This window comes from Macaca thibetana, chromosome 15, assembly GCF_024542745.1.
Source record: "Macaca thibetana thibetana isolate TM-01 chromosome 15, ASM2454274v1, whole genome shotgun sequence".
Taxonomy (NCBI): domain Eukaryota; kingdom Metazoa; phylum Chordata; class Mammalia; order Primates; family Cercopithecidae; genus Macaca; species Macaca thibetana.
In genome coordinates, this window is record NC_065592.1 from 30827478 (window position 1) to 30841633 (window position 14156).

At 41.6% G+C, this 14156-nt stretch overlaps 2 protein-coding genes across 6 annotated transcripts in view; both read left to right on the forward strand.

Moving 5' to 3' along the window:
- The window catches only part of CTNNAL1 (catenin alpha like 1), a 264318-nt gene that overhangs the window by 128704 nt on the left and 121458 nt on the right, over positions 1–14156 (forward strand). The gene's annotated exons all lie outside the window — the stretch shown is intronic.
- The window catches only part of TMEM245 (transmembrane protein 245), a 123725-nt gene that overhangs the window by 45864 nt on the left and 63705 nt on the right, over positions 1–14156 (forward strand). For all 5 annotated transcript variants that reach the window (XM_050759549.1, XM_050759548.1, XM_050759547.1 and 2 more), the window contains 2 exons: positions 1765–1847; positions 10917–11007. In XM_050759549.1, coding sequence (XP_050615506.1) covers positions 1765–1847; positions 10917–11007 — 174 coding nt within the window. The remainder of the gene's footprint in view (positions 1–1764; positions 1848–10916; positions 11008–14156) is intronic.

Consider the following 14156-nt stretch of genomic DNA (forward strand, 5'->3'; position numbering starts at 1 on the left):
TCGGGAATGTAAAACCCGTTTAACATCCAACAGTTGGTTAATGTAAGATAGCTCTCAAATCCAGTCACTTCTTTTTCAGTACCGCTACTGCCCTGCTCAAAGCTATCCCTGTTCTCTCTTGAATTTTCCTTAGCCTCATTTAGTGTGTTTTCAACACAGCGTCCAAACTTACTTTAAACATCTAAGTAAGATTATATCCCCTAGTTTACAGCCATCTCGTTTTCCATATCCCACAAAATGCTAGCCTAAGTCCTCACAAGAACATATCAGGCCTTATTCATTCTGGCTGTATTTTGGGCATTGCATCTGAGTTGATTATCTCTTCATTGTGTCTGAAATCAGTTTCTTTTCCCCTTCTTGGTACAGTTTGTATTCTGTGTTCTTGCTACTTTTCTGGGGCCTGATAGAATTGGAAGTGGTATCACTTGATGGCTTAGCTGGCTATGTATCTTTGTTAGGATATCTAGACTCTGGTCTGTTCTGGGTTGGTATGTGACTTGCCCTAGTGATTTTGCTACTTGGTTAATCTCATACCCATGCCCATGGAAAAATACCGTCAATCTTTGTACTGTCTCGCTCAATTCCTTGCATTCTGTGGAACTTTCACTGCAGAAAGGGACAGAGATGAGGGGTGGGTATGGGTGGGGGACTTTGATCTCTTTCCTCTGATTTGTTCTTTTCTCCCTCATTACACTTTCTTTCCCTCTGTCATCAGAAAAGGATAAGGATGTGGCTTCTTTTCTCCCTGTTACTGGTGAGTTGTAATATATTTGTCAGCTCACCTGTGTGGCTCCTGGGTGATGGGGTCAGTTTAGAAGTGAGCTGTTACGCTCTCTGTTGTGCTCCAGAATGTTTTGTTTCTTTACCTGATGGCTGAGTTCCAAATTGTATCAGATTATGTTTCTTTCCTTGTTTGGATGTCCTGGGTGAAAAAAAATTTTTTTCAACTGGTTAATTCCCATTTTATCCCCCTCATTTTGTTGGTTATTGGGCAAGGTAAATTCAGAGGTGCAGCTTCTGTTGGCTTTTTTTACTCAGAAACCTTACTTAGTTGCAGCTGGGTGCGGTGGTTCACACCTGTAATCCCAGCACTTTGGGAGGCCAAGGTGGGTGGATTGCTTGAGGTCAGGAGTTCAAGACCAGCCTGGTCAACATGGCAAAACCTTGTTTCTACTAAAAATACAAAATTAGACAGGCATGGTGGCGAGTGCCTGTAATCCCAGCTACTGAGGAGGCTGAGGCATGGGAATCGCTTGAATCTGGGAGGTGGAGGTTGCAGTGAGCCGAGATTGTGCCACTGCACTCCAGCCAGCCTGGATGACAGAGCGAGAATCGGGCTGAAAAAAAAAAACCCAAAAAAACCCTTAGTTCCTTATTTGCCTGTTTGTCTCACACTACATGACGAACCTGTTAGCTCACAAAGTGCTGGTATTGCTTACATAGATATACAAACACATGTATACAATATATCCATGTGAATGAAATGTATGCACATGTATGTGTCAAGTATTCGAACATATCTATGTATTTTTTCTTAAGTCATTTGTTGAACAGGGAGCTAGCATGTACTTTTTATTTCCCATAGAGTGCATCATTAGATATAATGTATAGTAACTTTGAGGTGCATGTTTCTAAATTAATTAAAGCAAAGATGTGTATTTATTTGGCTCTCAAAGCATTGTTCCAATAATAAAGTAGAAAAATAAATGTTAAATTGGGTTTATTTTTTACTGAGATTCTTTTCTCTCTTTATCCGTAATACAGGTACATCAAGAGAGTGTACACATGATTGAAGTCACAAGTAATTTGATTAATGAAACTCTAGCAAATCACCCTGAGTGGGCAAAGTAAGAATATTGTTTTGAAAAAGAAGAGAGATGAATAACCTAATTTCACCATCTGTTTGTATGAAATGACCTTCATTGATGCAGCTGCATTGGAAGATAAAAGATAGGGTTTGCCAGAGCTTTGACAAATATTGTCATTTTTGCAGAAGAATGGTATATAATACAGAGGGTGGGAGGAAAGTGCTCAGGATTTTAGGTACAATTTATGGTAAATGATACTTTATGTTTTATAATTGAGGTTTACAGCATGTTTATAATTTACAAAGCACTTTCATCTTTTTTTTTTTTTTTTTTTTTTGAGACGGAGTCTTGCTCTGTTGTCCAAGCTGGAGTGCAGTGGCGCGATCTCGGCTCACTGCAAGCTCCGCCTCCTGGGTTCATGCCATTCTCCTGCCTCAGCCTCCCAAGTAGCTGGGACTATAGGCGCCCGCCACCACGCCCGGCTAATTTTTTGTATTTTTAGTAGAGATGGGGTTTCACCATGTTAGCCAAGGTGGTCTCGATCTCCTGACCTCATGATCCGCCCACCTCGGCCTCCCAAAGTGCTGGGATTACAGGCGTGAGCCACTGTGCCCGGCCAGTTTCATCTATCTTATGTCATTTGTTCCTCACAGTGACTGTGTGAGATAGATTGAAGAGATTATTCCCATTTTACACATGAGGAAACAAGATCAAAGGGTAAGGAACTTGAGATGATAATCCCCCAGTGGCAGAGTCATTTATAACCACTGCTCCCGATCAACTGAAGGAAAGTTTCCACTATAACGTGGAAACTGCAACTCCTCAACTTTCTGTATAATTTTTAAATTTGTTATTTATTTATTTTTAAGAAATGAGGTCTCACCATGTTGTCCAGGTTGATCTTGAACTCCTGGGCTCAAGCAGTTCTCCTGCTTTAGCCTCTGGAGTAGCTGGGACTACAGGTGTATACTACCATGCCCAGTTTTATAATTCTTGACATATTCCCATATTGTATTATTTTTGAGGAAGGATAGGTGAACTATGGTCCAGGGCCAAATTCAGCCACCTCCTTTTGTGCTGGGGACCAGCCTCAACACCACCCATAGGATACCTGAAGTCCGGTGGTGACAAAGAAATGAGAAGAGACAGGTTAAGAGTTCATAAAGGTGGGAGTCAGGGGGCCAGTTGCATAATGGAGGCTGCAAAGGCAGTGAGCTCTGGTCTCCAGACTATTTATTTAGTCACTTAGATCTAAGAAGCAGATGTTCAGGGTGAAACAGTGAAAGGGAGGCAATACGTCATAAGTGTAATCTATAGCAATAGCAGTTTAAATGAATCTCCTTTGTGCTCAAACAGCGTATCTTTAACTTACTGGAGAGTAGCTAGTGGGGCTTAACTAGGAGCCTGCACGTCTGTCCACATTCCAGTGTTTCAAAGGAGTGTCTTTCTCCTTGAACACAGTGTTTACAGAGAAGAGAGCAGGTCTCACTCTGAGTATGGGAACATGATGGCAATTAGCAGGCTTTCCTCCTCAGAAGCCTATTGTGGCTTTCCACAACTTATTGTCCCATATTTTTATGGCACCCCACAAGCCTTTTTCCCAACACTTTTGTAAATAAAGTTTTAGTGGAACACACCTGTGTCTACTCGTTTACATATATTCTCTGGCTGTTTTGAGGTTTCAAGGAATTGAGAAGCTGTGGCAGAGAGTATATGTTCTGCAGAGCCTAAAATATTTACTCTCTGGTCCTTTACAGAAAAATTTGCTAACTTCTGTTTTATAGGATCTCTGTGTACATGTTTAATTTGGCTTCGGGAAGAAGGATTTTCAGTTTTTGTGGGGGATGTTCAGCAGAGCTGTGTTATCCACATAACAACTTGATGACACATTGTATGACCTGCCTTTTATTAACCTCAACACAGTCATAAGTCAGGAAATATTCTGCCAGTTTTAGGCTTATAAGTTGAGATTTAACTTGATTTTTTCCTTTGCCTCTACTTTATTATTTTCTGTAAAACCTGCCTAGGATATTACTTGAACTTGATTTAGAATAATATTTGATTTATTTTATTTTTTTTTGAGACAGGGTCTTGCTCTGTCACCCAGGCTGGAATACAGTGGCGCAGTCGTGTCTCACTGCAGGCTTGATCTGCTGGTCTCAATCAATCCTCCCACTTGAGTCTCCTGAGTAGCTGGGGCTACAGGCATGAGCCACTATACTCGGCTAATTTTTATATCTTTTGTAGGAGTTTCACCATGTTGCCTAGGCTGGTCTTGAACTCCTGGGCTCAAGTGATCTTCTCTCCTCAGCCTCCCAAAGTGCCGGGATTACAGGCATGAATGACTGCACCTGGCCTATTTGAATCTTCGTAAAGGAAGTGTATTTCTTTTGAAATATAAATTGTGGTATATTTATCCAGTGAAATATTACTCAGCATTAGAAAAAAAAATGGACTAATGATACATATACCAACATGGATGACTCTCAAAATAAATATGCTGGCCGGGTGCGGTGGCTTACGCCTGTAATCCCAGCACTTTGGGAGGCCGAGGAGGTCTGATTACCTGAGGTCAGGAGTTTGAGACCAGCGTGGCCAATGTGGTGAAACCCCGTCCCTACTAAAAGTACAAAAATGAACTGGGTGTGGTGGCACACACCTGTAATCCCAGCTACTTGGGAGGCTGACACACGTGAATCATTTGAACTTGGGAGATGGAGGTTGCAGTGAGCCAAGATTGTGCCACTGCACTCTAGCCTGGGCAATAGAGTAAGATTCTGTCTCAAAAAAACAACAAAAAAGTGTGCTGAGTGAAAAAATTTGTGCAAAAAACCCGAATGGTACGATTTCATTTATTTAAAGTTCTAGGAAATGTAGACTAATCTGTAGTGACAGTAAGATTAATGGTTGCCTGTGGATTGGGGTGGAGCTCTAGGGAGGACATACATACAGGTGCAAGGAAATTTTGGGGAGTGATAGATATGTTTATTATATTGATTAAGGATATAAGAAGAGAAGTAGAATCATCAGATTTCATTCTAGAACAGGCTTTTCAGCTGCTTTGTGGAGAAAAGATTGAAGGTATACAAGATGTGAGCCTTTGAGACAAAAGCTTCTAGAGTAAACTGGATGAGAAGTGACAAAGCCCTGAACTATAGACGGTTTCAGTGGAGGTGAACAGGAGGGACAGATTTATAAGGTCTTGAGGGGTTAGTTGGTGATTAATTGAATATAAGAGGAAGAAATCTAGCATGACTGATGTTTCTAGCTTTGGAAATTACTGAATGATGACAGATTCACCAAGATAGGAAATAGAAGAGCAGATTTGGTAGGGAAACTAATTCACCTGTTTACCTGTTGAGTTTGAGGTGACTGTTGTAAGTAGAGGCATCCAGTAGGCTGTTGACTCTATAGGTATGAGGTTCAGGAGAGATGGGGTGAAGTTAAAAAATGGGCAGTTGCTGTGTAAGTCCAGGAATCAGACGAGAGGTCTGGGTTGGATCTTGAGTTTTGAGAAGCATCAGCATAAAGAAAGAATGTATATAAGGTACGGAGAGGATGTCTGGAGGTGCGCCCTGTGGGTATCTTAAGCCTTTAAGGGTGAACAAAAAACAATAGGTTGACAAAGGAAAATGAGAATGGGCTATGAGAAAGGTAAGAGGAAAACCAAGGAAAGAGAACATTTTGAGAAAGTAGTAGTGGTCAGCAATGTCAAATTGCTGCAGAAATTTGTAAGAGTGAAATTGGATTTAGCAACTGCAAGAGCAGTTCATTTAATTGGTGTAGCAGAAGCCCATTAGATCACAGTGTGTTGAGAAATTGTTGGGAACAAGGAAGTAGAGAAAGCAGGTATAGACTTCTCTTTCCCAAGTTTGCCTATGGAACGTAGCTGGGAGGGAGGTATAGAGCAGTTTTGTTTAATTTTTTAAGATGGAGAAGCCTTCTTTATATGCTCCAGGGAAAGAACTGGTAGAGTGGAAGGGATTGTAATATTAGGAGAGAGATAATTCTTAGTGCGTTTCTCTGAGGATGAAGCATGAGATGAATCCATGGCATGAATGGAACAGCTGGGGAAAGCAGGTCAGAGTGGGTATGGATATAAACACTGTGAGTTCAGTGGAGTGGGGAAGGTGGGAAATTAGGGGCCATATGTCTTTGAAGTAAGAAGTGAGGTCTTCTGTCCTCTGGCTCTTTGGATATAATACATTTTAAAAGGAGGATGGGAAAAAAGAGGAACCAACATGTATCAGGTATGGGATTTTAGGAAGGAGCCATCTTGGATCTAGGCAAGTGGATAGAGCCTTTCATGGGATGATAGACCTTCCAAGTGTTGTCCTCTAGGACTCAGCCTCAGCCTTTACATCCAGAGGGCTCCTTTTCTTTGGGTCATTCTTCTGTACTGGAAGTAAATGCAGAGCCCTTCTGTACTGGTTTTGAATAGTAGTAGCATTCTCTCTGCAACTGTAGCAAAGGCACACGATCTGAGCAGCCCCAGATCAGATAGTGGAAGAAAGGTTTTTTTTTGTATTGAAATTTTGAGATCATGATTATAGATTCACAGGGAGTTGCAAAGACATATACAGGGAAGACCCATATACTCTTCACCCCACCTCCTCCAGTGTTGTCATCTTGCATAACTGTAGTACAATAAAACCGGGAAATTGGCATTGCTATAATACACTTCAGATTTCATCATATGTGTAGCTTCATGTCAGCTACCAACACAGTACAGAACTGTTCCATTGCAGGCTTCTTCCCCTTAACAGCCACACCCACCCTCTACCCTCTCCTTCAAGATTTCTGTAACTCTTAGCAACCGCTAATCAGTTCTCCATAGCTATAAAATCATTTTGAGAGTAATACGTAAATCCATTCATGGAGTATGCAGTCTTTTGAGGTTGGCTTTTTGTTGCTTAGCATAATTCTCTTGAAGCTCATCCAAGATGTTGTATATATCAAGTTTGTTCCTTTTTATTGCTGAGTAATGTTCCATTTAGGAAGTTTTTTTGTTTTTGTTTTTGTTTTGACACAAAGTCTCACTCTTACCCAGGTTGGAGTGCAGTGGTGTGATCTTGGCTCAATGCAACCTTCACCTCCTGGGTTCAAGCGATTCTTGTGCCTCCTAAGTAGCCAGTATTACAGTCACGCACGCAACAGTCACACATGCACCACCACGCCCAGCTAATTTTTGTGTTTTTAGTAAGAGACAGGGTTTTACATGTTGGCCAGGCTAGTGTTGAACTCCTGACCTCAAGTGATCCACCCGCCTCGACCTCCCAAAAGGAAGGCTTTTTAAAGCTGCTTAGACTTTGATGATTCATGGAAGGTCTGATTCTTTTGCAGCAGATAAGTGGGAATGGGATTGGAAATAGTAGGGATTGGCATGAAATAATGATAATGGTTTCCTCCAACTCTCAGTACTCAGTGGATTCTGTCAGGAGGAGGGTAGTTGACCTTGTGGGGGATTCATGTGGATACTCCTAGTGGAGAAGATACAGTTAAGAATAAGTCCAGATGTACTTTCTTCCAACTTGGTGTGGTTTTATATGGCCCATGTAGTCCCTTGACTTCTGCTGGATGTGCCTCGTAAGCTGGTGGGTAAATTAGACAGATTAGGATCATCTTAGTGGAGCTCTAAAGAAAATGAGGTTGATGCACATCCTGATTCTTGTCTTTGGCAGTTCTGTTAGTTGAGAGCTCATTTTCTGCTTTCTCCTGGCTTGTCTCAAGCCTGATTCATGCGTCTCAGGACCCTCATTAGGAGATGGTACTGAAATGGTTCTCAGTTGCACTTATCCCTTCGCTTACTTGGGAGAAACCCAGTAGGCTAAACTAAGTTGTTTTTAATCAGGGTTGTTCTCTGGGTAGGTCGTAGGTGATAGAGATTAACCTTTACCCAGGAAGGTGAGGGCAGACCAGTCTAAACTGTAGGGCATTGGTTTCTGCTGAGGAATCCCTCTTGAGTGAGTAGGGGAGTTAGCGATAGGCTGAGGCAGTGAATCTCCAAGGAAGGAGCTCATTTCAGGGCCTGTAGGTGTGTAAGGCCAGAGTACAACCCAGCTAAGGCGGCTCCTGTGTTTCTGGCCCCATGTCTCCTGAGGGAGGCTGGGACTGAGCCAGTGCCTCTACCTTGTCCCCAGAACAGCTCCTCTCATTTGTTGCTCTTAGGAAACCTGTGTGAGTACATTGGGAAAGTGTTTTCATAGTGGCCAGTAAGACATTTTCCCAGGCCCAGTAGATGTATGTGAATCATTAAGAATCTGTCCAGATACCTCTATGAATCTTCACACTTTTTTTTTTTTTTTTTTTTTGAGATGGAGTCTTGCCGTGCCATCCAGGCTGGAATGCAATGGCATGATCTTGGCTCACTGCAATCTCTGCCTCCCGGGTTCAAGCGATTGTCCTGCCTTAGCCTCCCAAGTAGCTGGGACTACAGGCGCACACCACCACACCTGGCTAATTTTTTCATTTTTAGTAGAGATGGGGTTTCACTGTGTTGGCCAGGCTAGTCACGAACTACTGACCTCAGGTGATCCACCTGCCTTAGCCTCTCAAAAGTGTTGGGATTACAGGCGTGAGCCACTGCGCCCTGCCCATCTTCACACTTGTAAATAACACTACAGGATAGTGTTATCAGTATAATATATAATATCAATATAATACCAGTATATCAATATCACATCAATTATGAGTTACCATATAATTGAAAATATTTAGCAATCCCTTCAAGCCACTGATGAATTTATAAAGGAGTAATTTAAAAGCTACCTAATTTCTCCCAAATCACATTTCAGTTTAGTGATCCAGATTTCCTGTTTATGTCCTTATACTGTACATTATTATATTTGTGTCTAAAATTTTGAAATTTTGACTTGCTGAGAAATTTTTTTTTGAGACAGTCTTGACCTTTTGCCCAGGCTGGAGGGTAGTGGCATGATCTTGGCTCACTGCAACCTCTCCCTCCTGGGCTCAAGTGATTCCTGTGCCTCAGGCTCCTGAGTAGCTGGGACTACAGTTGTGTGCAACCACGCCCAGCTAATTTTTGTATTTTTTAGTATTTTTGTATTTTTTGCCTTGTTGGCCAGGCTGGTCTTGAACTCCTGGCCTCAAGTGATCCGCCCGCCTTGGCCTCTAAAAGTGCTGGGATTACAGGCATGAACCAGCGTGCTGACCTTGCTGAGAAATATTTGAATGGACTGAGGAATTTGCCAAGAAGTTTCACAGATACTTTATTTGGAGTGTGGGGCAAACTGGTTAATACTTACGATTCAAACCTACTAATTTAATAGTCTACTTTTTAATTCATTCAAAGATCTCTTATTTTTTCTAGTTAAAGACCACTTTCCTAGGCACCCAGACTTTGTGGCTGTCAGTGGCAACTGACTTTCTCTTTATGACCATCTTGCTCATACACAACACATACAGCTGCAGTGAGTTGAGGATGTTGCACATTTGACTTTACCTAATTGACCCTTTTATGTTAGAGTTGTAGGATGTGTCATTTTGGGGCCTCAGGAAAGTAAATGACTAGCTTCTTCTTGCCTTCACCTTTTGGCTTCACTTTGGAATAGTTGAAATGAGGACTGTTAAATTTGTGAATGTCAGCATCTCCAGCATATATTATTATTATTATTATTATTTTTTGAGATGGAGTCTCGCTCTGTAGCCCAGGCTGGAGTGCAGTGGCCGGATCTCAGCTCACTGCAAGCTCCGCCTCCCGGGTTCACGCCATTCTCCTGCCTCAGCCTCCAGAGTAGCTGGGACTACAGGCGCCCGCCACCTCGCCCGGCTAGTTTTTTTTTGTATTTCTTTAGTAGAGACGGGGTTTCACCGTGTTCGCCAGGATGGTCTCGATCTCCTGACCTCGTGATCCGCCCGTCTCGGCCTCCCAAAGTGCTGGGATTACAGGCTTGAGCCACCGCGCCCAGCCTCCAGCATATATTATTAAAAGGAACAATTTTGAGAATACGTGAACATGTTTTCTCTTGTGGAAACACTATGGTTGTGTAAAGGATTCTTGATTAAAGTATATGGTGCAGCCTGCTTAGTCAACAGGAGAGTGAGGAGGCCACCTCTCACTGCACAGCAAGTAAAGCTTGTGGACTATGATTCCTTACATAGTTGGAACTCTGTTCAGGAATTCTATCTTTAAAAGATCTTCAGCAGATAACCAAGTTGAGGATAATGATTCACTGTCTTCATTTCCTTCATTCTTTCTTATTTCTTCACTTCCTTAGATGAGTGATTCTCAAACTGTAGCATGCTTCAGTATCATCTACAGGGCTTGTTAAGGTACAGATTGCTGGGCCCCAGTCGTGTTCCTTTTTCAGTAGATCTGGGTTTGGGCCCCAAATTTTTCATTTCTGACAGGTTTCCAAAAAGTTTTGATGCTGCTGATTTGTGGACCACACTTTGAGAACCCTGTCCCGGATGTTGAATATCCCAGTCTCCCAGAACCACTTTCTTTGGTGCCGAATAAGGCGGATGACTCAGGACATGTGAACAGAGAAACCAGGCAGAGTAGAATGAAAGGGAGGTTGTGGGGAAAGTGAGTCTAAAAACTAAGGAAACATTGAGGCCGGGTGCCGTGGGTCACGCCTGTAATCCCAACACTTTGGGAGGCTGAGGCAGGTGGATCACTTGAGGTCAGGAGTTTGAGACCAGCCTGACTAACATGGTGAAACCCTATCTCTACTAAAATACAAAATTAGCCAGTTGTGGTGACATGCCTATAATCTCAGCTACTTGGGAGGCTGAGGCAGGAGAATCACTTGAACCCAGGAGGTGGAAGTTGCAGGGTTGCACTGAGCCGAAATCGTGCCATTGCATTCCAGCCTGGGCAACAAGAGTGAAACTCCGTCTCCAAAATAAAATAATAAAATAAAATAAAATAAATAAAACTAAGGAAAGATTGAAAGGACTTCCTGAATGTTAGACTTAGGCCAGTTAAGTCTGGCAGTCCTGCTCATGATGCTTCAGTATCTGTGTATTGATGAATGATCAACAGTCTGTCTGTTATGGATTAAGCATATCCAGTTCAAAGCATTACTGGTACACTACACAGAAAGTGTACTTTTTTCATTCTTTTCTTTCTTTGTTTTACATTAGTTGGCTTCCTGAGGCTCAGGTAGTCCAAAGAGCCCTGAATTCTGCGGCTAACAATGTGTATCAGTATGGACGAGAATGGATAACTCACAAGGTAAGGGAAGAACCTTTCTTTGTAGCTTTCTCTTTTCAGGGTCTTTACTGGTGATAGCTTCTTGCTTTGATAAAACATAAATAGAAATGCTATTCGCAGCAGTAAATAGGCTTAAATAAACAGGTAAGCAACATACAATTAAATCTTTTGAAAGATCACATTAAATAGGGGTAGTGGCCTGAATAATCTGAGAGGTTGATCGTGTACTTTTTCAAGATAGATCTGATTCATTACTTGTGAGTTAGGACAGAATGATCACTTGGTTTGGGTAGTCAAATAAGGCTTTGTAGAGAAAAAGGTATTCATGCATGTTAAATCTTATTATCTGCTTATAACTATCTTTGGCAGTTTCCAGTTATTTTCATTTAATTTTTTTTTTCTTTTACTGTTTCTAAGAAGTCTGCAATATAAATTATTTTGCCTACTTTGCAGATGAGGAAACGAGTCAGTTCCCAGGGGTCATGTAGTAGATTGCAGAGCTTAGTTTGAAACTGAAGCTTAACTTCAAATCCTTTGTGTCTACTGTAGCATGCTTGCAGTGTGTGCCCAGAACTGGATTAAGTGCTTTGATGTGGCACTTGAGATAAACCTTGAAGTAATGACAGATCAAGAAAGAGTGGCTTTTAAGAAGGGTATTTGTGTGAGCCAAGATGCAGAGACAGGAGTGTGCTTGAAGAGATGATTGAGATGCTGAGACAGGAGTGTGCTTGAGGAAATGATCTTGACTGAAGTGGAGGGAGCTTTGTGAAGGGGAAATGAGTGATAGAGGAAAAGACAACACAGTTAAGGATTAGGTTCCACAATATGGATTTGGAATATTCTTTCCCTCCCTAGTATTGCCTGTAGGAATAAAGGTAAGTTGCACTTTTAGTATACTGAAGTAATTAGGATTATGTAAGAATCGGCAAGATTTGTTCCCAGGCGAGTGCAGTGGCGCGATCTCAGCTCACTGCAACCCCCACCTCCTAGGCTCAAGTGGTCCTACCACTTTAGCCTCCTGAGTAGCTGGAACTACAGGCATGCACCACCATGCCCAGCCAATTTTTCTATTTTTTATAGAGACGTGGTTTCACCATGTTGCCCAGGCTGGTCTCAAACTCCTGTGCTTACATAATCCTTCGACCATGGCCTCCCAAAGTGCTATGATTACAAGGCATGAGCCACGATGCCTGGCCAAATGGCTTTATTATATTGAGTATTTTGTTTTCAGTTTATGAATAAATCAAATATAAAGGAACAAATTGAACAGATATGTTTGCATTGAATATGTCTAGTAACTGGTTCACATATCTGTAAGGCCAGAATCAAACAGACAAAAAGTAAGGAAATAGATGTTGTAAACTAACACGGGAAAATGGTCACTCCTTTCGTTACTAAATAAGAAAATAATAAATAATGGCTACATTTCATACCTGTTAAACTCCCTAAAAATTGTCCAGTTAGTTCATAAGGCTTTGAGGAAATTGGGTCATTTCTGTAAATTTGAAAAGCATTAATTGGTATATTTCTTATTATAGAAGTCAGTTTACCAGTGCGTAGCAAGAGCCATTAAAATGCTCATTGTCGGCTGGGTGTGGTGACTTATGCCTGTAATCCCATCACTTTGGGAGACCGAGGCAGGAGGATCACTTGATCCCAGACCAGCTTGAGCAACATAGTGAGACCTTGTCTCTACAAAAAAATAAGAAAATTAGCTGCGTGTGGTGTCATGCGCCTGTGATCCCAGCTACTCGGGTCTCTGAGGTGGCAGGATCGCTTGAGCCCGGGAGGTCCAGGCTTCAATGAACCGTGAACATGCCACTGTACTCCAGCCTGGATGACAGAGTAAAACCCTGTTTCAAAAAAAAAAAAAACAAAACTCATTTTCTTTGGTTCCAGTACATTTATTTATGTCACAAGTAACCCTGCAATGAGCATCCATAGATATCCTTAAAAACTGTGTAAAAGGATTTTCATTGCAGTGTTACTCATGACATTAAAAATTAGGATTCATGGCTCAGCACAGTGGCTCACGCCTGTAATCCCAGCACTTGTGGAGTTTGAGGTGGGCAGATCACTTGAGGTCAGGAGTTCAAAACCAGCCTGGCCAACATGGTGAAACTCTGTCTCTACTAAAAATACAAAAATTAGCTGCGTGTAGTGGTGCACACCTGTAATCCCAGCTACTCAGGAGACTGAGACAGGAGAATTGCTCAAACCTGGGAGGCAGAGGTTGCAATGAGAGCCAAGATTGCACCACTGCACTTCAGCCTGGGTGACAGAGCAAGACTTCATCTCAAAATAAAAAAAAAAGAAAAGAAAAAAAAGAAAAAAGATTTAATTATATATCCTTAGAGTGGGTAATGATTAGCTAATACCAGAACATAATGAACTAATAGAAAAGTATTGAAGATGAAGGTTAGTGATGGCTGAAGATTAAATGTTTATAATGCAGTAGAAAATATAGAATTCTAAATTGTCTCTATGTAAACAGGCAGAAAGTTGCAGAGGAAATAGAAAAATGGAAACAATTGTATTAAGGAAGTGGGCCTACAACTTTCTTTTAGGAATTTTTTTTTTTTTTTCCTGAGACCAGATCTTACTCTATTACTCAGGCTGGAGTGCATTGGCATGATCACGGGTCAGTGCAGCCTCAACCTCCTGGACTCAGGTGATCCTCTCACCTCAGTCTCCCAAGTAACTAGGACTGCAGGCACACACCACCACACCTGGTAATCTTTTTGTATTTTTTGTAGAGATGGGATTTCACCATGTTACTCAGGCTGGTCTCAAACTCCTGGGTTCAAGTGATCTGCCCACCTCAGCCTCTGAAAGTGTAAAAATTGTTTTTTATATTATAATATGGTTTTAATAATAACTAAGTGGGATAACATCTTACAATGATAGCCTTCCTCTAAGTTACGTCGTCTCAGTGTACTTGATTTCCACAAACCCGAGGCCAGTCTGATCAATTGTAAATGAGACTGCACATCTCTCAGCATGCAAATGGAGGGAAGGATTTGTGTTTATAGCCAGTGTCCTAAAATTTTACTTAAAGTTCTGTGGTAATTCTTAATAATAGAGATAAATGTAACATGAGACATATGTATAATGGAAGAGCACTGGGATTACAGGGGAAAGATTTTTCTCTAGACAGGTAAGATCAGATA